Below are 24,800 nucleotides of genomic sequence, written 5' to 3'. Positions count from 1 at the left end.
ATAGAATATAATATTTAGTACCTGGTATATATCTCAATATACTAAAATTACGTTTAAAACGGTGCACTTAAAACAAAATCATTTATTCATACATCAATAAATTGACTAATTTTTGCGCCTTTTTTGCAAATTGAACAAAATTTTCCGTAGCAATTACTGCAAAATCATCCAAAATCATTAACCACCTTCGTTCCCTTGTCTGTATACTATCCTTTACTATTATACCTTCGAAATTTAATTGTTTTTTCCATAAATCGACGACAGGTGGTATTACTTCTTCTTTTTCAAGTTGATTATTTTCTTTATTACAGAAAACTGCTCGATATTTTTGTAAGCAAAAATTTAAAGTATAAAAGATAATATGTAATTGATTTATTACATTATGTACATCGGCCTTTTTGTTATTTACCAGAGAGATTAAAATATTTCCGTAAGATTTTAATTTTGCAGTTAAGTAATTTATTATTTCGACACAAACTTTCATAGAACTGCATAGTTGTAAAATAATGGAGATCTGATGAGTCACTATTGTAACCTAAATAAAAAAAAAACATAACATTAAATAAAAGAATAATTTCGTGTCTAAATATTACCATATAAATATTTAAAAAATTTTTAGGAATATCTCTAATTCTAACAAAGTGTAAAGATATGCTTTGTATTTTAAAACAATGCATTTTTTAAAAGCTACTATCATAATTTCCTTGTATTATGACTAATAACTTCATCCATTTATTATAACTATAACTTTTATGTTCAACTTTTACTTCTCCTCTTATCTCTAACGACAAGGAATTGACATATTCTATTCCTTAAATGTCTGTGCATATATTGTACTTACAAGTATATCTAACATGTGTTATGCAATACGTGCTATAGCATTCAATTTAACATTGGCAATTGCGCATTAAAAATTATTATTAAAAGTTAATAAATATAGCTAATTTTATGTACTGTATCCATAATAGAAATTATATATGTTATAATTTACCTTGTTAAACTCACTAGTTCCTATACTCTTATCCAGGATGTCAGTCACTACCTGCACAATTTCTTGCGTATACTCGTTAGTTTTATTTTCAGCTTCAGAAACGTCACAGTAATCCAATATCGCGTTTACAGCCTGTTCTTCTAAAGTATCTTTCCAACATCTTTTTCTCATATATTGTTTCGCTATTCTCTCATTTTGGAGAACCATAAGAATCGCCTTTATCGACTTAAAAGCAATGTCGTCCACATTTAGAGTATCAAGCGTAAATTTCAACCATTTCGAAGAAATTTTCTTCTCTTCTTTTTTCTTAGACTTAGATACAGTCGTTTCATGGACAGATTTTAGTTTCTTTCTCTTACTGCTACTTCTTTCGTATTCTGCATCTTCCATCAAATTTTTATATCTTTGTCTATTTTGTACGGACAATTCTTCACCGTCATTGTTTATGTTTTTATCGTTTTCTTGTTGTGAACAAGATAAATTTTGTTTGGAAGTCCAATTATTCTCTGTCATATCTATGGTGAGAGACTCCAGATCATGCGTGTAATTCACGATATCTTTTTTTTCATGAGGAGTAATATTAGCAATTTTTTGACTAGGCAAGATACTAATATCTTCATTATAAATGCAATTCGTCGTTGGTAACCATTCTGCGCTTAATTGATAAGTATCGTAAGCGCTGTCTTCCTGAAGCGAGCATGCATTATTAATCCGATTCGGTGAAATTATAGGACTTTCATTGAAAAAATTTGAATCACAAGTTTGTGTCAATGGTTTGACTATCTGCTTATTCGATTTTGAAATTAATTGTTCTCTTAACTGACTACAATTCTGTTTATATGATGAATAATTTTTGTTAGATAAAATAATGTCTGAAAAATCGTTATCGTCTGAAGCAACAGTTAGATCATTTCTCGTTCCGAATAAAGTTCTCGTTAAAACATCGCTGTCCTCAGAAAATAATTCTTCTGCTGATTTTTCCTTGATAAAATCGCTTCCTTCGAGTAATTTTTTATCTTTCTCGTTTCGTACTATGTTATTAGTATTTTGACTCTCCAGAGAATCTTTAATTATGTCAGAAACAGAAGAGCACTCTTCGTCTGAATCTTGAATGATATAATTTTTCATAGTAATATCTTGATGCATGCAAGGTTGTACATTGAAGAATCTATCAAGACTTTGAGAAGAAGTAAAAACGGAGGGACTGACTCCTTTTTCGGTGAAAATTCCAGTTTCTTGATTTATTTGTTGGTGATAAGATTGTGATGTATTATGTTTTTCATTATGTACATCACGTGACGGATCAGTATTATTAATATATTCTGAATCAACGTCGAAATTCGTATCATTCTGTTGATCATCATTTAATGAATTGCTCAAATTTTTATAATCGTCCTCTTCAATATCAGACATTAAGTTTTGACTATAAAGATTAAAATCTTTTCCTAGAAAAAATGTAGTATACCCTTAAATAGGAATTTTATTTTTATTATTTTACTACAACATATTAACTATCCGTTTGAAGATATAAATTCACATGAAGTTATTTAAAACAATAACTTAAATAATCTGTAATAAATTTCAATTGAAATTTGACTACTTTGAACTAAATAATTAAATAAATAAAGTAATTTAATATATTAAAACAGATATCCGCTAAAAATATTAAATATCGAGTTCTTGTATCATTACCTGTGTTCTTCCATTGTTTATAAAATACCGAATGAAATTGTTCGACGGAAATAGTTTTCATAAACATTGTGGCTGACTTTAACCAGACCATACTTTGCACAAAATTTAAATCATCCACACATTCTTCCGTATAATCCGATATCTTCTCAGAAGTTTGAATAAGATCTCGAGGAATATTCAACAAATGTTTACACCGACAACAGCCTGTATTATTACTATCACTAAATTTTTTTAATTCCCTTCCATTCATTTCTATTAAAAGATCCTCGACGATAGAAGAATACAATTTTCCATCTGTTTCTGACAAACTACTTGTAAAATTCCCTGTGCATCAATAATTATTTATAAAATAGTTTATTAATATTTTATTGTGTTGAAAACATAATTATTCAATAATTATTATTAGGTAATTATCAAATTTATTAGCATAAAGATGAATTATATTAAATAATTATTGAATAAAGATAACAATTATCAAACAACCTAATTCGCATGAGTTACGATACGAATATTTCGCATATACACGTTGTAATTCAGAAATAACGTTGTTCCGGCTTTCAACATGTAGTTTCAATCGTTCATTTTTATTATTATCGTTTTCCATCTTAGACAGAATGATATGTAGAATTATAAAGTTATAACAGAAATTTTAAAAGTACACCACTATAAACTATATATTGTATCATGTTTACTGATATATTTTTTACAATATATATACTTTACTAGACAGCATTTTGTAATGTTCCAATTTTGTATTCAAATCAGATTGATGCACCCGTTGACTTAAAAACAGTACTGCCAATCTCACCACGAATCATACCTAGATCATACACTCTGCTTTCCATTGCCATGCATTTCCATGCCATGTACGTAAGTACATATTATGCGCGTTTTTCCCATTGAAAGAAGCGGAAGAAGAAACATGCATATAGTTTTTGGTCGTTTGACTGCTATGGACGGCAATTCATGGAGTATACTTTTGACTGAATTTCTTCTACGCTCATTGGCGATGTCCTTACTAATTTCTGATATCAGCAGGTCGTTATCTAATAACCGAAACTTGAAGAAATATGTATACATTTCATGTGTTCCAATTCTTTGAAATGAAGATAACATTTAAATTAGAATTCATAATAGTTTCGTAACACCGCGATTATAGTAGATATGCATAAAGATAAAAAAAACATTAATGAATGCATAATAATTAAATATTTTTTAATGTAATATATATATAAATATATATGCAAATATATATAATATATATAATGATATATAATATATATAATATATATATATACAAGTACATTACAAACATTAATTCGTTCAACATTTCAGAATCGTAAATTTGTAAACGGCCTTTTAAGATGCAGTTTCACGTGCTTCCGGTTTATCGATCGAACCGGTAAGAACGTGGTAGTTTGTACTTAACAAACGGGAGCAAAGTGGTTTTTGATTTTGCTATTATTACATTAAAGAAACACTTAATATTTTACTGTAAATATGAATTCGCTTACATCCGAATCCCTAACTGATAAAGAAAAGAGTGATCTGATGCAACAAATTAAACAAGAAGTTGCAGTTGCAAATGCACAAGAAATGCTTTCGGTACGATTGTATAAATACATTTACAAATTTAAAATGAATGAATAACATATATCACCTGGTTTCGTATTTTCAGAAAATGTCAGAGAAATGCTTTAAAAAATGCGTGATTAGGCCCGGTACTTCTCTGGATAATACCGAACAGGTAACCTCTTTTGTTTGTAGAACGTAACCTTAGTATAAAATGTAACCTATCGTGTTCGAAGCCTTAAAAGTATAAAATAAATTTAAATATATTTTTTATATTATTATTAAGTAAATATTATTTAAGCGAACGTAGAAAAGATATAGTAAATATTTTATTAAATACGAATAAAAAATTTTTTATTAATGTTATATAAATGTTGTGAATATTTATATAAACAATATGTGGAAATTATATTAAACAGTAATATTGAATTATACTTATATAAATGTAAACAAAGAGAAAATATAAGAATAAAAATTGTTATAAGACCTTATAGAATATAAAATGTAAGTAATTTTAATTTACTTACAGAAATGTGTAGCAATGTGTATGGATCGATATATTGATGCATTTCATCTTGTATCAAAAACGTACAGTGCTCGAATACAGAGAGAGCATGACAGAATGTAACAGTACAAATTGTTAAATAAATTGTTTCTGGTTGTACATTGTGTAATTGTATACCAAATATTTTCCAAATATTGTTTAGGAAATATTATAACTGTAATTATTATGTATATTTATTAGCAAATCTATGTCATTTATAAATATTGAATAATTTTGTATATAATATTATTACTTCTGATTAAGTTTCAAGACAAAATAGATTTTTACATTTGTGACATTTTAAAAGTTAAAAACCAAATTTGAATATTACACAGTGACATTACACTGCCACCTGTATTTATAAAGGATTAACAAATAAATGGAGGTGCATAAATTTGTAATTTGCATCTCACTTATTTAATGTCCTTTTTCCCATCTTTCGTATATCTTTTAATATATCTATAGATAATCTCTCCCAAAATTACAGAAAAATTAATAAATATTTAAAAATATAAAATTTTGTTAAAGAAGTTTAAGATGAAGTATAAGCTAGGATTGATTATAAGGTGTAAAATACACAGCAATTGCAAAAGAGAAAAATCTTTATAAAATAAATAACATATACATGAATATTGTTACATCGTACTTCAAAATCATAAATAAGTAACTTAGGTATTTTGTAAATCCCGCAATTCCATAGTATGTATTTGCATTGTTTCTTATTCATACACACTAAAAGGCACAATATAGCTACCAATACTTCAACGTGGTTACAAAAATAAATCTCTAGAACTGTATGAAAAAATATTGTGAGTGGTTTATTAATACTTCATCTGTTCAATTTGATAATATAAATTAGTAAATAACAATAATTACAACTATTTCATATCAATGTTCGCAAAATCTATAATTAATTTGCATACCAGTGCATTATATGCCATTATCATATATTACAGATCAATACAGACAGTTTGTAACATAACAAATCGATGTTATTAGTTATACATATCTTTTTGTTATCAAAAAACAGCTGCAAAGATATGTGTATATAGGTGTAGATATATATGTGTATAAAAAAGAAATTCATTAATATTTTTTCTAATTTTAAAAAATATATCTTTTCAACCTCTTTTATACTGTACTTATTTATATGTTTGGTATAGAAAATAAAAGATTATGTATTCATCTTATGAATTTTCCAAAGGGAAAAAGAAAGAAGTATTTATATACAGAGTGAACCAATGAAAATTGTTATCTGAAATATCCTGTTATCCATTGATTTGATTAAAAAGTATTTTATACAAAATACATTGCCTTTGAAGGGGTATAAGAAAGTTAAAATACATTAATTGAATGGCATCCTTTGACTCTACTATGCATTTCATACGAGACATCCTTTAATAATAATGAGGCATTTCAGGTAAGAATTCTTATTAATTCATCCTATATATATATATATATATATATATATATATATATATATATATATATATATATATATATAACAAGACTTCCATATATACCAAAACGCATATGAAATGCGAGATTTCATATTAATCAGTTTAGGATTAATTGAAATCATTTCCAAAACTACATAAATATAAAAATGTTTGTGTACCCTGCAATAGAAATGCTTACACAAAAACACTTTCTAGTTCCATCAGAATGTGAAATAAAATTTGTCGATATACTGTGATAAGTTGTGAAACATTTCTTAAATTACTCTCTCCCTTCTTCTCTCTTATAATTTATGGTGAAAAATACTTATGTAAATTTCTTTACTAATGCTAACAATACAACAAAAGTGCAATAATCTTAATAACAATGGAATGTATCTATATTTTACATTCTATAAAGTGTAGGAATGTTCAGTATCATCCTGAAATTGTTTTTATAAAATTATATGTTATATCAATATTAAAATGTAACCACGTTGATTGGTCAGGAACACACCTGCTTTAATATATACATAGAAATAAAAGCTGATTCAAACTAAGGGATTTCATTATACCTAATACTGTAAAAGTAAAGATTTTACTTCATTCAAATGATCTATATGATTAATGATATAATTTCTAAATAGACATCTTATTTTTTAATATGTGTTATAAAAAATAAGATGAAAAATAAAATGTTTTAACGATATTTTGTTTTACTAAAAATGATATGTTTATTTATGTGTATATCTTAGATATTTTTATAATAAGAACTGCAATTTTCTAGTTATGTAAAACTAGAGTTATGTGGTATGTAAAATAAGTTAATGACATAATTATAATATTATTATAAATAAACTCTTGTTATACAATTAAAATTTTAAGGCGTATTAATCAACTATGAAATCTCTTTGTTTGAATCATTTACAATATTTACTATTGATGACATTACAGTAATCATGTGCTACTCAAAGTTTTGTGAAGGAAGCAGGCTGTACAAACAGATTTTGATTTGTCAAGCATCCAGTTGATCCATTATGAATTGTACTTAGTTATTGCATCTCATTTGGGGCATAGTATATTTATAACAATATGTTTATCAAGGTATTGGATTGCCCAAAAATTGAATTACTTAGTCTAAAGCTCTCATTAGTTATTTAAATATTACGATTCATGGATGCAAGAAAACATATAAGCACCTAATCTTTCATTGAATATCAACTTCAACTTTTATAAATACTTTTCGTTTTATGCATTTAGCACCATTATCTTTGAAGAAAAATAATTTTATATATTTTTTAGGCAATCCATTTTTAGACGGATGATTTACTGATATTGCTATCAATACTATACCAGTAACTTTAGTTAAATGAGGTAATGATACTTCAGTCATAAAATCAGACACAGGAATTATTTTGATAAACATAACAAAATTGTTACAAAATTTTTTCAGAAAGATATAACTAAGTATTCAACAACCATTAATGTAACTGATTACTTTTCACTTTTTTAAGATATTTTAACATTGAGATAATTGGCTTTATAAGTAATAATACTAGACATATTTACAGAATAACGTAGAAGGCAGTTTGTCTGAAAGCTTACAAGCAAGAGTTCTAATATTACTCTTCTAATTTAGTTAATAATGTATCATAACTTAAAAAAATGATTAATAGTATATTCACTTTAATTAAATAGTGTTTCTTTGTTTTTGATATCAACTTAATTTTTGAATTTTTAAGTAACTACTTCTTATTACATTATAAAATTATAAATATGTTTACAACGTGTATTTTATAAAAAATTTGTAATGGAACTTTTATATGATCCTTATTTTTAATATTTTCAATTACTAAAAATATAATTTAACACTTTATTATAATAATAGCAGAGAATAATGGCAGTTTATCAGTTTATAACATCTCATCTTTTTTAATAAAATTTGTGTAATATTTTTATAAAAAATTGAGTTTTCTCATGTCATAACCAATATAATATCCTTCGTAGAATATTTTTTTGTTTAAAAATTATTTTTCTTAAATACCGTTAAAATGAAATTCATGATTTATAAAAATACATTTTTGACAAAAATTTCTTATAAAGTAGTGAAAATATAACATTTATAAATATATATTCAGACATTTCCCTTCTACGTTTTTTTGTAGGGAACTTATAAGTATTGAGCCACAAACGGCAGTGCCATGTTAGAAACCAAAATAATTTTGCAAATTTATGAATTCATAGCAATTTGCATTAATATACTTGATGCCCTGACATAGGAGGATATTGAATATCAATGCTCTAAATGAAATAACATTTTAGTTCTTAAAGTAATTCTCTAGTGCAATTTATGAATTACAGTTCCTTTGCACAATTTGCTGTAATACCCGTTGCAAAATTTGACATGTTTTTATCCATGTTTATATCTTCAAGCTAAAATGGAATTATACATGCAATACTCAAAAAAAATATATATACATAGATATATAAAAAATCATCTTTATATGGAAAATTATGTATCAAAAAATGCATCTAAATTCATATAAAATTTACTTACACATGATGTGCTGCTTAATATATCATTTATATCTTCAATTTCTTCACTTATGTCCTCGCTATTAGTACTGTGAATTTTATCTTGTTTTTTCGTTTGTAATTTTATTGGACTATCTGATTTTTCAGGATCCTTTGAAGGACTTTGATCATAAGCACTACCAGACGCAGATGAAACAAAATCTTCTTCATAATTATCTATACCATCAGTTCCTGAAAATATTATGTTTATGATACAAAGATTATGAAAAATATGTTCCAAAGATTTGCAATAACATACCAAGCCCAATATCCATCAATTCCTTCAGATCATTAATATTAGTTTTTTTACCATTTAATGGTGGGAGATCGCTAAGTATAGAATGTGATTTTTTATCTAAAGATGGTAAATCTTGTAAAAAGGTATCAGTACTACGTATATCATTAATATTCTCTCTTTTTCCATCAACAATAATTTCTTCGAAGTATACAGTTTTTCCAAAACTGTTTCCAGTATTAACTGGTTTTCTGTTTTGTATATTATTTACTATTTGTAATTCCAAACTATTTATATTATTTTGCTTACTTATATCTTCATTTTGATTTGTTTGCATTTCAGTAACTATAGATTCATCAAACTTAATTAAAGGCTCGGTTTTATTTAGTAAACTTGTTTGAATGAGTGTATCTATCTCAGTCTCCTTTGTTGTATGATTCATCACTGTACTTGTGCCATTTGGACTTGTAGGGAGTATATCAAAATTCATACTATTGTTCCCTTTGCTATCAATTCCATCGTTCTTTTCATTGTATTCAGAAGTTGTACTATTCCTGAGAGAATCATTTTGCATTTCACACTTTAAATCATCTATTGAAACATGAACAGATGTTTCTTTATTTTTCTTATCAGTTATTGTCACATTTATTGGAAGTTTTGGACTTTGCTGTGAAATGCTTTCTAATTTATCCGATACATCATTATCATTTGACAATGATGTAGTTTCATTATTTAATACTTTTGGAATGGAAATTTCAAATGTGGCATTAGCAATATTTGTTGCAGTTTCAGTTGTACTAAATTTGCTGTCAGTTTCATTCTATAAAAATATTCGTAATTGTAACAGTTTTATTTCTGAGTAATTAATTTTTTTAAATATTTATAATATTTGATCTTTTATATATTTATAATATTTTATCTTACAATCTTAACCTACATACCTTCTGTGTGTTATTAAAGGCACTGTTCATGCTATTTTTTAAAATTTCTCCAAGCAATGGCTCATTGGATTCGATACCTAATTCTTCACATAATTTATTTCTTCCAACATAATTATATTCTTTTCCAAAATAAGTTTCTGGATCATATACAGATATTGTATAATCAAGACCAAAATACTCTAGGAACTCCCTAACCAAGGAAAACAATAATTTTCCCTCTGAATTAGCCAGGTACTGTTTTACAGTTTTATTGAGAAGTGGTTCAGGATTCTGAAATGTTTAATTTACATGATGAAAACTATAATTATAACATTATCTAATGTTGTCATTTACTTTAATATATATCAAATGTATATTTGCTATTTATAAATTTATGTAGGAATGAACATTTATTTAAATAATGTAAAAATAAACTATGACAAACTAAGCATACACATAGATGCTGTAGTGCTGGAGCAACAAAATACATTCTTTTATCTACTGTTACTGATGGACATATGATCAAAATTAATTAATCCAAAATAATTTTGTTGATTTTGACAAATATTATATAATTTTGAAATATAATTGCAACTCTTATTAATTCAAGTTTGTTATTTACTTTTGTTATTTTGTACATTTTATTATTACCAGCTATGATTTAAAATGACGTAAAAAAACAACTTTTGTGCATGAATATATAAAAAAAAAATTGTTTGCATTTATCTACTGTAGAACATACCATTACAGATTCTTGTTCTTCTAGGGCTAAGAACACACTTGCCCTGAGTTCCGCCTATAAACATTATAAAAAATTGTTAAATCAATACTACGACAAAAAATATAATTTTGATGGGAGAAAGTTTTTTGATGTGATCTACATAACCTATAAAAAAAATATAGTTCTTAAAAAAATTTTTATCATACCCGGACTTTTGCAAGAACACCATTGTTTTCAAGTGTTTGTACCACCAAATCTCGTAATTCTGTATCCTCCTCCATGGAAATGTTTCCGTCTATCATGATTATAAATAAAAATTACTCTCACAAACACTCAAGAAATGTAAATATTTACGCTTTCCATCGCGTGTCTTCTTTTCACATCTGTTTACCTAGAGATTGTTTTTCTATCTAGGGAGTTTAAATTCAGAAACCGAAAAAAATTTTATTTCTACTTGATTATTGTTATGACCATATATTGATTGCTACTTTATATATTAGTATATATAAAACAAAAGTAGAGCGATTTTATAGTAGACATTGTAAAATAACTAATATGTAGTAAATTGTAAACTAAATTATCAAATTTTATTATTTTATTCGAATAAGTTATAAATGTATCAGTATTACCAATATCTTACAGTTTCTAATTAAAAGAAATTAAATGTATATAAAAATTTTCTCTACAATACTGAAAATTACTTGATTAGGTAGAAAAATATTTTCTTTAAATATTCGATAATATTCGTATACGAGAAACATTAAAAATTGTATTTAATATACCGGAAATAACATAAACTCAAAAAAAAAAAAATATATGTATGAAATTCGAAAATAACGAATAATCGTAAATTTAAATTTCTTCTTATATTGAGTTAAGTTAGTAATACCAGGTAATATAGAACGCTAAAATTTTAATGTGTATAATTTCTTTATTACACGGTTTTATTGTAACATTTTATCAAAATCGAAATTTGAATAACAGTAAAATTCATTTGCAAGATTGTTTTGATGATGAGGTACAAAGTTGCAAATTTTAACATTCAATAATCTCTCTGCCAAATCGCTCATAATAGCACCTGCAATGTAAGAATAAAAGTAATTAAGAACTCAAAAATTGATTATTGATTATCAAAAGTACCTGTACAAAGTACAATATCCTTTTTGGCTAAGAATTTTATTGTAAGGGCAGTTTTTGTTAAACATTCATCAGAAAGAAATGGTGGATCAGCTATCACTAAATCATAAAAGTTTGACATATCTCCAGGTATATTTAAAGGAAATTTATAATTGTATGGTACAAAATCTGAACCATACGCTTTAAAACGTTCATCATACTCAAAAAGAGTGACTGTAAATAAATAATTAATATTAGTAATAACAATAACATATTTGATATTGCATAAATCATGAAATTACAAATAACATATTTTCAAACCTTTTCGTTCACCAGAAGTTTTTTTTAGTTTACTATACAGTGTAGGACATGATATTAATGCAATTTTCCCATCAGACTCTGTACACTGTATAGCACCTTTTACAAGAGTATCTGTTGTTTTGTCATCATACCAAAACTGACTTAATTGCTAAAATTTAAATTATTAAATCATTAAACATCTTAATCGTAAAATATAAAATTAATTAATAAACTATTTCACAAGTCAAAAATTTACAAATAAAGATGAATTGTTAAGAAAGACTACTAATTTACTAAGTACATAAAAATTAACTTACCCAATTCTCATCAAAAGAGACATCTAAATGTTGATTTTCTAAAGTATGTTTCAACTGATTTTCTCTTTCTTCCTTTTCTTTAAGAAACTCTTTTAAGGCAGCAAGTGTCGTAGGACATAACTGTAAATCATCATCATCGCTTTCATTCATTTTTAACTACTTTTTGTATATGTGTGTGTACATATATGTATTTTATTTATAAATAATAATTTAAAATATCACATTTTGTGTATCTGTTGGAAAACCAATTAGTTTTAATTATACACAAATATATATGTAACATAACCAAATGTTAACTTTTAATTAATTAAAACACGTGTTAAATTTGTATTATTTTTTAAATAATAAATATCAGTTATATAAAATTTTTCAATGAAGAATACTATCAATTTGACACTTAAGATAATATAGGTACCTTATCGAAAGTAAAACATATCGTACCTATCTATTAAAAATTTAGTAGTTTTATGATAGATGATTAGGATATTTGTGCAAAATAAATTTTATATTTTTAAAGTTTGTCAATTTATTAATTTATTGTTTTCATTATTTAATATTAAAGTAATTTAATATAATCCTTATATAAAATATATATATATTTAAATTTTTTATCATATTTTTTAATTAATAAAATGTAAAAATTTTGAATGTAATTGATTGGTTGTAAAATATAAGCATAGCGATAAATATACGAGATTTAACATTTAAAAAGATATAATAATTTCTTTGGAAAAGATTATATTCCTTATCACATTATTGCTTTAAAATCCACGTATTTACCAAGTACTTTTACCAAGTAAGTATCTTGCACACATATGTTTTAATTCCCGGCTTCACAATCACATTAAATTACGTATTGAAGAAAAGAAGAAAATATGACGATGGATTCACAAGACGACGTAAAATTATTTCAGTCTATTGGTTTAAGTGAACAAAAAGCTAAAGAAACTCTAAAAAACAAACAAGTTTCCAATAATTTGAAACTTGCTATAATAGAGGTTAGTAAGTTATACATACAAGATATCTTTTTAATTACGTTTCTTATTATTTAGTGATGTAATCTTATAAGTTTGAATTATATATCATAAACCTTTTCACTTGTTTATACTTGAACAAAATGTAATCATTATTGCTACATATGATATACCTTTGTAATATCTGATTATACTATGTGTTATTTTTTGTAGGCTAACAAGTATGGAATTATTACATCAGAAATTGGAATTTTGTTATATCAACTTGCTTCGAAAATTAAGAATCAAATTGCAAATAAATTGTCATTTCTTGCTAAATATATAGCTGAAAAGAAATTAGATACAACTCAAAGATTAGATGCTGGGTTAGATTATTTACTTAATCATATAGAAGGAAATGTCGATGTATCTAATTTTGAGAAAGAATGTGGTATAGGTATTGTTATATCTCCAGAAGAAATAGAATGTGAAGTGGAGAAAGTAATAAGCACACATAAAGTGGAAATAATAGAGAAAAGGTATATATGTTATATTTTTAACATTAATATTGAAAATTTAGCATTTATATTGTTAAGCATTTTATGAGTTTTACAAAACAAAATATGTTTTTACAGGTACCATTTTAATATTGGTCCATTAATGCAACATGTACGTAATACACTAAAATGGGCTGATGGAAAAGCAGTGAAAAATGAATTTGATGTTCAAATGCTTGATTTGTTAGGTCCAAAATGTGACTCTGATCTTATACCACTACCTAAACCAGCAAAGCATGCAAAAGCACAAAAGTCAGGAAAAGAAAAAGGTAAATCAAATGGTATTAACACAAATAATATGTTCATCTATATGTAATTTATATATTATAATTCATTATTAAAAAGCTGCTTAATTGTTATTTAGTGGAACCAAAAGGTGTGACAGCAACAAATGAGAAAACAGATGCTCAGACAATAAGTGAATTAATGAAAACTAAAGTTCATTTTCATAAACCAGGCGAAAATTATAAAACTGAAGGATATATTATAACACCAAATACACACAAATTACTTCAAGAACATTTAAAAATAACAGATGGCAAAGTAATAACTAGATTTCCACCAGAACCTAATGGAATTCTACATATTGGTCATGCAAAAGCAATTAATATTAACTTTGGGTATGCTGTATCTTACTATAGATATGATTTATTATTTTTGTAATATAAATTATATTTCAAGTATAACTCCATTGCAGGTATGCAGCAGCCCATGATGGAATATGTTATCTACGTTATGATGATACAAATCCTGAAAAAGAAGAAGAAAAATTTTTTATTGGTATTCGTGAAATGGTAGAATGGCTTGGGTATAAACCAGCTAAAATTACTCATTCTTCTGATTATTTTCAACAGTTGTACGAATGGGCTATAGTTCTCATTGAAAAGGACTTAGCATATGTTTGTCATCAGTCTAGTGAAGAAATAAAAGGTTTCAACCCACCTCCAAGTCCCTGGCGTAATAGACCTATTTCAGAGAGTTTACAATTATTTTATGTAATAATTATTTATTTCAGATGAATTATTCTAGCTTAAAATTTTTGAATATTTAAATGTTTTTAATTTTATTATGTATGTACAAAATTTTGTTATATCATAAAATTTCTTGATTAACTCTATAATTTTCTATATAGGATATGAAGGATGGGTTGCTTGATGAAGGTGAAGCTACATTAAGAATGAAAGTAACATTAGAAGAAGGGAAACAAGATCCAGTTGCATATAGAATAAAATATGTTCCTCATCATAGGACAGGAGATAAATGGTGTATTTATCCAACTTACGATTATACACATTGCTTATGTGACAGCATAGAAAATATAACTCATTCTCTGTGCACCAAAGAATTTCAGTCAAGAAGATCATCTTATTATTGGCTTTGTAATGCTTTAGATATTTATTGTCCTGTGCAGTGGGAGTATGGTAGATTAAATGTATGCTATACAGTTGTTTCTAAAAGAAAAATCAGTAAGTTGATTGATGAAGGTATTGTATCTGATTGGGATGATCCAAGGTATGTTTTAATGTAAAAATTCATTACATTAATATATTTGAAAATATAAATTTTTGATATATATATTTTTTTTGTAGATTATTTACATTAACAGCTCTTCGCAGACGTGGTTTTCCACCTGAAGCTATAAATAATTTTTGTGCACAAATGGGTGTAACTGGTGCTCAAGTAATTGTTGATCCAGCTGTTTTAGAGGCATCTGTGAGAGATTTTTTAAATTTAACTGCAAGTCGTCATATGGTAGTTCTAGAACCATTAAAAGTAACCATTAGCAATTTTCCTCATGAAAATTCTATAAAACTAACAGTTCCTGACTTTCCTAATGAACCAGATAAAGGACAACATGAGATTGTCTTTGATGAAATTATATATATTGAGATATCTGATTTCAAAGAGGTATATAATGCTATTTCAGTTCAAATATATGATAGAAAATATTTGTTATCATTTTATTAAAAATGTGGTTACAAATTTATAGAAAGCAGAAAAAGATTTTAGACGTTTAACACCAAACCAATCCGTTGGTTTAAAGCATGTAGGGATAGTATTAACGATCAAAAAAATTGAAAAAGATAGCATGGGTAATATCGTGAATTTGATTGTTACACAAGAATCCATTTCTGAAACTAACAAGCCTAAAGCTTTTATACACTGGGTATCAAATCCTATATTAACATCCATTAGATTATATGAACGTTTGTAAGTATTGGGTTAATGTAATAATTTATTATTATTGATCTAATAGTTACAATGTTCTATTTGTTCATAACACAATTTTCAGATTTAAACACAAAAATCCTGAAGATTCTAATGAAGTACCAAACGGTTTCTTAAGTGATATTAATCCACAGAGTAAGAAAGAAGTCGTTGGATATATCGATGCAAGTTTAGCACGTTCAGCGAAAGTTTTCGAAAAATTTCAATTTGAACGTATTGGCTTTTTCTCTGTAGATCCGGATACAACATCAGAAAAAGTAATTATAACCATGGTATTTAAATTCAAATATTACTATTCTTACTAATTTCATTCGCTTTTTACAGCTCGTTTTTAACAGAACGGTAACGTTAAAGGAAGACGCTGGGAAAATGTAAATGAAATGAAATGAAATGAAACATGCATTCAAAAATTATATATGAATAATTGAGTGTTATATAATTTACCATGTTTTATAATGTTTTGTATAATATTTATAAATAACAACTATGTTTAAGATAATAGATATTTTTTTATAGTTTTAGAGTTTTACAGTTTAAAATCATTACTAGATAATTAGTGGATAATATAAATAGGTATTATTTAATTCATCATACAAGATTCGTACGTAGGAATCATATATTTAATATTTATAAAAGCATCTTCACCTCCATATACTTCTAGTAATTCGAGAGTTTCTTGTATTATATCTGCGACGTTTTCACCTTTTTGTTGTGAGTAGTCGATACCTTCTCCAAGATTCACTGGAATGTCAAATTTAATTTTTATTATTTTTACATAAAATTATAAATGTAGATTAAAATCTTACCGTTTCTATCTTTTAATAAATTAAGCACTGGTAAGATTTGTCTAAAATATGGTACTAAAGCTTCTCCAACACAATCTGTAGAACGTACAAGATTTTGAAGAGCTCTCAGTGTTGTACACATAATTTCTGGCATTTTTGTATTTAAGGCTTCTACAATAAACAAGAATTTATAAAATCGTATAAACACAATTTTATACAGTTTGTAAAATTATTTATCTAGAATAAAAAGAAAAATCACTTTTAATAGGAATTATTAATTGTGGCACAACAGGTAAAATTTTAGGACCACCATGTTCTAACATGTCAGATATTCCCTGTTCTACTATAAACTTAATCGGTTGTTCAGTTTCCGTTAACCCATCAAAAAATAACGGTAAATAATGATGAAAATCTAAATCCTCGATGTTAACTTTCCAGCTAAGTTTTGTCCCATATTTATCCTTTTCCAATGCAACTGGAAATACACCCCATTCATAGAATTTTCGAAAAGTTGATGGTTTAGGTGGTTGAGGTTTATACAATTCATATCGAGGAGGTTTTTCAACTACAGTGTTTTCCTAAATATATTATAGATAAGTATAAATTCACATAAATATAACATTTAGAATATTGAAGTGTTACCTGTAAAGCTTGAATGGTGAAAGCAGGAACAACTCTGGGTTTTCTCTTTTTATATCGTGGTAGGTCTTTTCGAATTTCATCCCAAAATTTTGTTTCATTTACCATTCCGATATTCTTTTCTCGCGTTTAATCGAAAGATGATTTGATAAATGAAATGTAGAATATCTTATACAATTTTATTCATGAAGAAAATATTAAAATTCTAAACGCGTCGCCGTACCTAATATCGTCGATTCATCCTAGATATATTGCGTTATGGTAATTTAATGTACAACAAATATGGATCAAACGTGTTTCTTAGCAACTATACTTACATATATTACATACAACTATACATATGTATATCTATATTTAAAAGTACATTTTTATTTTAAACGTAAGTTTTAAATGAAATAAATTACTAAATATAAAAAATGTAGAAGTTCCATTAATATATATATTTTTATTTACATACATTAAATATTTTGCTATAAAATATATAAGTTACTTTACAATTTTTTCGTGGCTTTTGCAGTTTTCTTGGATTGTAAATCATCAAATATCAACTCCCTCATTATTGGTTCATCTTTGTCAGCTGTATTTTATTAATATAATTAAGGAAAATAATATATTAAAAATGTAACAAATATTTAAAATTGTAAGTTGACTAGTCTCTTTAAATGTGAAGAAATGAATTTGAAAAGGATATTTGTGAAGTAATTTGAAAATTCCTGTTCCTACAGGAACTGGAATACCCATTATGATTGATTCAGACACACCACAAATAACATCTTTTTGACCATAATAAGCTGCATCAAATAGATGATCAGATGTTTTTTCAAACTGTTAAATAATTATCTATTAGTATTTTTGTATATGTACATAATGTATATTTAAATGTAATATTAAAAAAGTATAAATATATATAACATTTTACCGAAGCTAAATTTAAGACAGATTCCTTCATTTTAGCTAAGCCTTGTCTTGTAATACCTAGCACTTCTCCTCTACTAGTCATTAAATCTGCTACAAGCATTGGATGTCTTCGATCAATGCTCATTCCATGATTTTCCATCACCAATTTGATTTCTGTCATTATAGTTGCTCTTGCAGCCTCAATGCCTAACGTTTTGAAAACCTAAAACATCATATTTATATAATGGATAAGTAAATAAAAGTGAATTTTATATTTACCTCAATAGTATTGTTTGAAGTTGTTTTTCTGCCCAAAACACCAAGAGTTGCCATTACTTCTCGCATATCGTTTCCTTCTACAAACAATTTATACCTTGTTTTACCACTTGAATCATCGTTATGAATTACAGCTCTAGAAACTGATGGTAAACCCTATAAATTGTATAATCATAAAAGAAACATATACAGTTTAAAAATTATGAAAGTATATTTATTCATAATGAATATATTAATATGTATATTTTCCCATTTTACCTTTATAACAATATTTGGAATTGTCTCTTTAAGCTGTGTGAGAGCGTAATTTATGCTGTATTTACTTTTGCTTGGATTCACAGTAATAATAGAATCTCCCCTAACATTTACTAATTTTGGATTCAGTCTTAATTTTGATGTACAGATCCTGCATAAATTATCATTTATTAATTTAATTATTTAGTTGTCAATTAATTAAATGTATACTTATGTAAATTTTTATTATCAAAAAATATATTTTATTTTATGTTGCAAACATAAATTTGTATACTTACGAATAACGTATGGAGTTAGCATCTACTTCTAACTTCAATAATTTTATTCTATCAATATCTATCTTGAACAATAAGAAACAATCATCGGGTAAATAAACTTCTTCGATATATTCTGTAACTTCTCCTAAAGTAGTTTTTTCAATTCTGCCTTTTACTCTTCTGGCATATTCCGGATCTACGTCATTTTCCTAGTAAATGAATCAATAAATAAAACATAACATGTTTATTTTTTCGCACACATAGCTATTGAGATGCATTATAATGCATTTAAATGTAGAACTTACTAAAGCTGCTGAGATGATTGGAGTACTAATCTTAGGATTTGCATTAATGATTTCTTTAATACGCGGTACACCCTGAGTAATATTCATAGATGCTACACCGGCGAAGTGAAATGTTTTTAATGTCATTTGTGTACCCGGTTCTCCAATACTTTGTGCGGCAAGTGCACCTACAGCGGTACCTGGTTCTATTTTTGCTTTCATATATTTTTCTTTACAGGTATGAATAAATTCAACTAATTGAGAAACTGTGAGTCGTTCGAGTTGGTAAATTACAGGTATATTTGGTGGAGCATTATGTCGTAGGTGTATTATTTTACGTGCTACACCTTTAAGGAATGTGCTGTAGAAATAAATAATATTTAATATCTTATTCTTATATTATTATCTTATATTATATTATATTATATTATATTATTATCTAGTTATACTTAATACTTACGATAATTCTTGTTTAAATTCTTCACTGAGACATTCACAATCTTTGGAACCTAGTAATTCATTTGTAGCTTTAATTAGATCAGGACCATCTAGTGGTTCTTCATTTTTACATGGCGACTTAGCTGTTACGTGATCCAATACTCTCTTATAATCCACTGGGCAATCTTTTCCTATTAAAATAATTGTTTGATTACTTTGTGATCGATATTATAAATAACATCTTACCTTCCATGTATGTAGGATCTAGACCATCACCACCATACAATATTTGTATAATATCTCCCATTGAATTACGAACTGTCATATCATAATGAAGGCATAGATCTTCTAAACTCTTAACTAGTCGTCGTTGCATGTAACCAGTCTCTGCAGTTTTAACTGCTGTATCGACAAGACCTTCTCTTCCACCCATAGTGTGGAAGAAAAATTCCGTTGGTGTTAGACCAGAATAGAATGAATTTTCTACGAAACCCTTAGCTGCAGGGATTTTTGAATGTCTTTCAAAGTGTGGCAGAGCTCTGTCTTCAAATCCATTTGGAACTCTATGACCGCTAATAGCTTGTTGTCCCACACACGCTAATTAGAATGAAAATATTACACAACAAAATATCCTTTGTATATGTATACTGTATATAGACAAGCATACCAATCATTTGAGAAATATTGATAAAGCTTCCTTTACTGCCAGACAATGCCATAATTAATGGACTGTTACTTGGATGAAGTTCTTTTAAACATGCTTTACCAGCATGATCACGAATTACTGAAAGTTCTTTCAATATCATTGCTTCTAATGTTTCTTCCTCTGAACAGCCAGGTTGGCATACAAGACGTCCTTCTTCCATTTGACAAATGTATTCTGTACATTTAGAATACCTAAATCATAGTTAAAAAACAAATCTACATTATTCGTAGATACTTTCATTCATGATATTTAATAATTTACAAAAAAAAATGTACATTTACCCGGCATTTAAGAGCTTTTCTTTGGCTTTAAGAAGTCCTTGTCCTGGTGTAACATCTCCAATACCAATAGAAAAACCTCTATTCATAAGAAAGAAACTTGCCATTCTTGCTAGTCGCCACATAGCTATTGTTGCAATATCTTGACCCCAGTCGCGTAATAGAATATAAAATATATTCTGCTTTGATCCTGAACCTAAAGTCGATTTATCCATGGTTCCTGCTAATAATTCTGAATTCCGGATAATAACATCTGCAATTCATCACTTTTATTATTTTCCTGCAGTTTTAAGGAGAGTAACAAATTATACTACAAAATTATACTACAAAATTATACGTACAAGAATCATTAATACATAATTCCTGGTTACTAGTATAAGCTCTTCCTTTTGTTTTTAAATTAGCTTTAATATTACAAGTACTATTAGGTTTTAAAATTAAACTGAAGATTTGTTTCCCCGTCCATAACATACTTGGCTTTAAAATAGCTGGTTCAGGAAGATTTATAGACATGGCAATATCAGGTCCTGCTAGAAGACAACCAGCTAGTTGACTTGCTTGAGCTTTATTTAAAAACATGTCCTTTTGTGTCAACAGATATCCACCAGTAATGAAATCTTGTGTTGCAGCTATTAAAAGTTCTCCATTGCGAGGTGTAACTAAATTTGATTTATTCTATAAGCAAGTAAATGATAATATCATTATTATAATACTATTATATATATAATATGTATTATATATCACAATATATACGTTAATATGGGATATAATATAAATCACCCCTTAAACAGGAATTTGCAAAAATTCTTTCCCTGCTTAAGAGTTTAATATAACATTTGCATATTACCCCCATTAAAATTAAAGCCTCTGCTCTTGCTTCTTCAGTTTGAGGAAGATGTAAATTCATTTCGTCCCCGTCAAAATCGGCATTATATGGTGTACAAACACACTCATTAAATCTAAATGTTCTGTGATCTAATACTTTTGCTTTATGTGCCATGATACTTAATTTATGCAACGACGGTTGTCTGTTGAATAATACTACATCATCGTCTCTCAGATGCCTTTCGACGATATCACCGTACTATTGAACAAAATGTATATAATTATTTTGCTGCACTATAATAAGCCAGTCAACATCCACTGCAAATATCCCATTTAGTAAATATAGTCTAAAATGTTTTAACTTGGCCCTAATACAAGTGACAGCCTAACGACAGCCCCATCCTTATCTAATCCAAGTCAATATCGACTCATTTTGGTAACTGACATACTAATGATACACATATATCAATTTCTCTGGCAAAAAGACATTCATGAGAAGGAACAATATTACCAGCGTCGGATTTATACATCTTAGCCTGTATTTTCTAAATAGGTTTGCAATAGTTGAGACCCTCCTAGTTGAAGTCCTCTATTTCTAAGCTTCTCATTAATATACCATATTCCACTATACACTATAATATTTAGGCTAATTATGACTAATTATTTTGTATGTATAAAGTACATAAAAATATTTTATACACGTGAAATTACCTGTAAATCTTGAGCAATTTTTTGTCTGTTACCATATTTTAAAAATTTTTTAAATTGTGTTTTCCCTTGTTGTATGAAATTTGCACCTGGATGTATATCTGGACCATTCCTTACAAGTTTTCGCATTAGTTCTATGTTTGATGGATTTACTCTTTCAGGATATGTTAAAATTTTGGCAACATAAATAGGTACACCAACCTAATAAAAAATGTAATATATATATATAATATATATATATATATTTCAATTTTAATATATATATTAATATATAATAATATATATATAATTCAATTTTATTATTAAATATACATATTATTTAAATGTTTGAAACAATTTATTTAAATAAAATCTTACTTGCTCAATCCTCAGATTAGGATCTGGTGAAATAACAGTACGACTAGAAAAATCTACACGTTTACCAGATAAATTTCCTCGAAAACGACCCTGTTTTCCTTTTAATCTTTGAACTAATCCTCTACCAGATTTTTTTGGCTAAAATTGTTCAATAATTTATCGTTAAAATATTAAAGTGCGCAAAAGATTCAATAATTCTATATAACATACTTGCATATTAAGGGGTATACCAGACATTTCACTATTTATATAAAGGGCACAATGCAATTGTAGAAATTCCCAATCTTCATTGTACATTTGTACTTTAGCTCCACTTTGTCTATGTTTCTGAATAACATCATTGATAAAAACTATTTCTGATAATTTCATTGTTAAATGATCTTCTGTTGTACCAGCTTTTAAATCAGACACTACACTAGGTCTAATACAAATTGGTGGCACAGGAATTCTTGTCAATATTAAGTCTTTTGGTAATGCACACTCTGTATTCATCATTAATAAAGGAATGTCACTTTCTGGTATTTTTTCCAAAATGCTTTGTACCTTAAAATATGACATAGTTTCTGTAATACAGAATTTTACAAAAAGAGATAGATAGAAAAAGATATTATAAATGAATTTTATTTTTTACCTCCAAAGGATTTAATACTTTAACCAAACCACTTTGAACTATTCCTTCTAATGCTTTATTATCCTCAAGCACATTGTTATATTCTGCCAACTTTTGTTGAACAATAGCATCTATTTTCTTTTTCCCTTTATACTTATCATGAACTATTTTAAGTAAACCAGCTTTTTTAACAGTTCCATTAAGATCTCGACAATGTTGACAAACTGTAGTTTTCTTAGCTTTATCCAGAATTTGTTTACGTAATGCTTTACGTGTTAAATATCCCAAATTAGGATTTAATACTTTGGCTAAATAATGCTTTTTGTCTGCTTCAGATAGCATAACACGAGAACAATTCTATGAAGTAAAATATTACAATTATTATCATTGTTATTAACTAATTTGAAGTTAAATAAAATAAATGATAAATTACTTTACAAATAGTTTGAAGAATACCAATGATAGATCTAAAATAACCAACATGAAAAACAGGCAGTTCTAAATCAATGTAGCCAAAGTGTCCAATACATTCGTTTAAAGATTTACCACATGATATACAATTGGTAGTATTATTACAAGTACCCTATAAATTAACATTAACAATTACTTATAAAAAAAGCATTAACATATGAAAAAAAATGTTCTTATATTTTAATTACCATTTTCCTATCGAGAACTCCATATGGAACTGGAGTATGTTCAACATCCTGATTATATAAATTTTTAGCCACAACATGTATATGGGCTTGCCTTTCCATGTTGTGGCGGCTGTCCACTCCGAATGATACATGAGAGCTAATTAATTATAAAAAGTGAATGAATAAAGTAAATAAAGAATAATAGGTATCAGTTACATATGATAAGCTATTAACTTTTATTAACTTTTTTCATTAACCAAAAGATCTAATCAATTAGATAAGTACAAAGATAAATAATTTAACAAGAAATTCAGTTATTCATATTATCAAATGTATATATTTTTCTAAAGGCACTTAATATTAAAAATAATCGAAATAATAATAAAAAATCTATTAGAAAAACAAATTAAAGTAATTTACATACATTTTGCGAGCTACGTCTGTTTCTCTGAATTGTTCTTTTACCATTGTGAAGGTTATATTTTATTTCCTTTTGTTCAATATATGTTATCTATAGTATAAGCTTATTTATAAATATTGTACGATATCAAATAAATAAATTTCAAACTATTGTGAAACATGCACTATTTTTTTACGTAGATCATGTATTAAACATTCAAAAGAATTCAGGGAATTCTTTAAACACGTGTTGTTTTCTACTCGTGATGCCATCTCGAATTTGACAGTTTT

At 26.9% G+C, this 24,800-nt stretch overlaps 7 protein-coding genes across 8 annotated transcripts; 2 read left to right on the top strand and 5 right to left on the bottom strand.

The window, feature by feature from the left end:
• LOC132905275 (uncharacterized) lies at positions 1-3,841 on the bottom strand. The gene is made up of 4 exons (XM_060956426.1): positions 3,504-3,841; positions 2,684-3,007; positions 992-2,436; positions 1-535 (listed from the first exon to the last, which is right to left on the bottom strand). Exons 1-4 carry the CDS (start codon positions 3,547-3,549, stop codon positions 83-85), a joined length of 2,268 nt encoding a protein of 755 aa, XP_060812409.1. The 5' UTR covers positions 3,550-3,841; the 3' UTR covers positions 1-82.
• Positions 3,842-4,032: 191 nt separating this feature from the next.
• Positions 4,033-4,919, top strand: LOC132905283 (mitochondrial import inner membrane translocase subunit Tim13-like). The gene is made up of 3 exons (XM_060956436.1): positions 4,033-4,288; positions 4,362-4,430; positions 4,785-4,919. Exons 1-3 carry the CDS (start codon positions 4,184-4,186, stop codon positions 4,881-4,883), a joined length of 273 nt encoding a protein of 90 aa, XP_060812419.1. The 5' UTR covers positions 4,033-4,183; the 3' UTR covers positions 4,884-4,919.
• Positions 4,920-5,383: 464 nt separating this feature from the next.
• On the bottom strand, positions 5,384-11,119 carry LOC132905277 (metacaspase-2-like). The gene is made up of 6 exons (XM_060956429.1): positions 10,892-11,119; positions 10,707-10,760; positions 9,986-10,255; positions 9,069-9,864; positions 8,793-9,001; positions 5,384-8,668 (listed from the first exon to the last, which is right to left on the bottom strand). The coding sequence occupies exons 1-6, from the start codon at positions 10,985-10,987 to the stop codon at positions 8,591-8,593; spliced, it is 1,503 nt and encodes a 500-aa protein (XP_060812412.1). The 5' UTR covers positions 10,988-11,119; the 3' UTR covers positions 5,384-8,590.
• Positions 11,120-11,596: 477 nt separating this feature from the next.
• Positions 11,597-13,324, bottom strand: LOC132905281 (EEF1A lysine methyltransferase 1). 2 transcript variants are annotated; one of them, XM_060956435.1, is made up of 5 exons: positions 13,212-13,324; positions 12,419-12,651; positions 12,123-12,270; positions 11,826-12,035; positions 11,597-11,763 (listed from the first exon to the last, which is right to left on the bottom strand). In XM_060956435.1, exons 2-5 carry the CDS (start codon positions 12,566-12,568, stop codon positions 11,630-11,632), a joined length of 642 nt encoding a protein of 213 aa, XP_060812418.1. In that variant the 5' UTR covers positions 12,569-12,651; positions 13,212-13,324; the 3' UTR covers positions 11,597-11,629. The 2 variants fall into 2 exon arrangements, with proteins under 2 accessions (XP_060812418.1, XP_060812417.1); XM_060956434.1 differs by lacking the exon at positions 13,212-13,324 and adding an exon at positions 12,860-12,973.
• On the top strand, positions 13,294-16,656 carry LOC132905274 (probable glutamine--tRNA ligase). The gene is made up of 10 exons (XM_060956425.1): positions 13,294-13,416; positions 13,606-13,910; positions 14,007-14,197; positions 14,293-14,548; positions 14,626-14,923; positions 15,061-15,440; positions 15,518-15,836; positions 15,919-16,139; positions 16,222-16,414; positions 16,482-16,656. Exons 1-10 carry the CDS (start codon positions 13,294-13,296, stop codon positions 16,530-16,532), a joined length of 2,337 nt encoding a protein of 778 aa, XP_060812408.1. The 3' UTR covers positions 16,533-16,656.
• Positions 16,657-16,710: 54 nt separating this feature from the next.
• Positions 16,711-17,803, bottom strand: LOC132905280 (parkin coregulated gene protein homolog). Its single transcript, XM_060956433.1, has 4 exons — positions 17,585-17,803; positions 17,202-17,520; positions 16,964-17,113; positions 16,711-16,898 (listed from the first exon to the last, which is right to left on the bottom strand). Exons 1-4 carry the CDS (start codon positions 17,687-17,689, stop codon positions 16,738-16,740), a joined length of 735 nt encoding a protein of 244 aa, XP_060812416.1. The 5' UTR covers positions 17,690-17,803; the 3' UTR covers positions 16,711-16,737.
• Positions 17,804-17,930: 127 nt separating this feature from the next.
• Positions 17,931-24,788, bottom strand: LOC132905271 (DNA-directed RNA polymerase III subunit RPC1). Its single transcript, XM_060956423.1, has 20 exons — positions 24,535-24,788; positions 24,132-24,267; positions 23,906-24,055; positions 23,494-23,829; positions 23,073-23,405; positions 22,863-23,000; positions 22,509-22,706; positions 21,820-22,056; positions 21,314-21,647; positions 20,976-21,225; positions 20,656-20,885; positions 20,235-20,585; positions 20,011-20,179; positions 19,572-19,911; positions 19,288-19,475; positions 19,013-19,160; positions 18,758-18,910; positions 18,501-18,701; positions 18,273-18,406; positions 17,931-18,160 (listed from the first exon to the last, which is right to left on the bottom strand). The coding sequence occupies exons 1-20, from the start codon at positions 24,576-24,578 to the stop codon at positions 18,073-18,075; spliced, it is 4,158 nt and encodes a 1,385-aa protein (XP_060812406.1). The 5' UTR covers positions 24,579-24,788; the 3' UTR covers positions 17,931-18,072.
• Between the last annotated feature and the right edge of the window lie 12 nt (positions 24,789-24,800).

This window comes from Bombus pascuorum, chromosome 3 (genome assembly GCF_905332965.1).
Source record: "Bombus pascuorum chromosome 3, iyBomPasc1.1, whole genome shotgun sequence".
Classification (NCBI taxonomy): Eukaryota; Metazoa; Arthropoda; class Insecta; order Hymenoptera; family Apidae; genus Bombus; species Bombus pascuorum.
Note: the sequence above shows the minus strand (reverse complement) of the source record. Positions and strands in the feature narration are given on the sequence as shown.

Bases quoted from the DNA above. Each gene is read 5' to 3' on its own strand.
- LOC132905277 (XM_060956429.1), bottom strand. From the start codon at position 10,987: ATGATAGACGGAAACATTTCCATGGAGGAGGATACAGAATTACGAGAT. The intron at 10,761-10,891 runs GTATGATAAAAA...TAATGTTTATAG, and splicing joins GTGTTCTTGCAAAAGTCCGG to GCGGAACTCAGGGCAAGTGT. The intron at 8,669-8,792 runs GTAAGTAAATTT...ATTCCATTTTAG, and splicing joins TATTAAGCAGCACATCATGT to CTTGAAGATATAAACATGGA.
- LOC132905280 (XM_060956433.1), bottom strand. From the start codon at position 17,689: ATGGTAAATGAAACAAAATTTTGGGATGAAATTCGAAAAGACCTACCA. The intron at 17,114-17,201 runs GTGATTTTTCTT...TGTTTATTGTAG, and splicing joins ATTAATAATTCCTATTAAAA to AAGCCTTAAATACAAAAATG. The intron at 16,899-16,963 runs GTAAGATTTTAA...TTGACATTCCAG, and splicing joins TTTATTAAAAGATAGAAACG to TGAATCTTGGAGAAGGTATC.
- LOC132905274 (XM_060956425.1), top strand. From the start codon at position 13,294: ATGACGATGGATTCACAAGACGACGTAAAATTATTTCAGTCTATTGGT. The intron at 15,837-15,918 runs GTATATAATGCT...ACAAATTTATAG, and splicing joins AGATATCTGATTTCAAAGAG to AAAGCAGAAAAAGATTTTAG. The intron at 16,415-16,481 runs GTAATTATAACC...CGCTTTTTACAG, and splicing joins CGGATACAACATCAGAAAAA to CTCGTTTTTAACAGAACGGT.
- LOC132905281 (XM_060956435.1), bottom strand. From the start codon at position 12,568: ATGAATGAAAGCGATGATGATGATTTACAGTTATGTCCTACGACACTT. The intron at 12,271-12,418 runs GTAAGTTAATTT...TTTAAATTTTAG, and splicing joins TCTCTTTTGATGAGAATTGG to CAATTAAGTCAGTTTTGGTA. The intron at 11,764-11,825 runs GTACTTTTGATA...CTTACATTGCAG, and splicing joins GGATATTGTACTTTGTACAG to GTGCTATTATGAGCGATTTG.
- LOC132905275 (XM_060956426.1), bottom strand. From the start codon at position 3,549: ATGGCATGGAAATGCATGGCAATGGAAAGCAGAGTGTATGATCTAG. The intron at 3,008-3,503 runs GTATGATTCGTG...ATTGATGCACAG, and splicing joins AAGCAGAGTGTATGATCTAG to GGAATTTTACAAGTAGTTTG. The intron at 2,437-2,683 runs GTAATGATACAA...CATTTTTTCTAG, and splicing joins TAAACAATGGAAGAACACAG to GAAAAGATTTTAATCTTTAT.
- LOC132905271 (XM_060956423.1), bottom strand. From the start codon at position 24,578: ATGGTAAAAGAACAATTCAGAGAAACAGACGTAGCTCGCAAAAT. The intron at 22,707-22,862 runs GTAAGATTTTAT...ATTTTTTATTAG, and splicing joins CTAATCTGAGGATTGAGCAA to GTTGGTGTACCTATTTATGT. The intron at 19,476-19,571 runs GTAAGTTCTACA...TTCATTTACTAG, and splicing joins CAATCATCTCAGCAGCTTTA to GAAAATGACGTAGATCCGGA.
- LOC132905283 (XM_060956436.1), top strand. From the start codon at position 4,184: ATGAATTCGCTTACATCCGAATCCCTAACTGATAAAGAAAAGAGTGAT. The intron at 4,289-4,361 runs GTACGATTGTAT...TCGTATTTTCAG, and splicing joins ATGCACAAGAAATGCTTTCG to AAAATGTCAGAGAAATGCTT. The intron at 4,431-4,784 runs GTAACCTCTTTT...ATTTACTTACAG, and splicing joins CTCTGGATAATACCGAACAG to AAATGTGTAGCAATGTGTAT.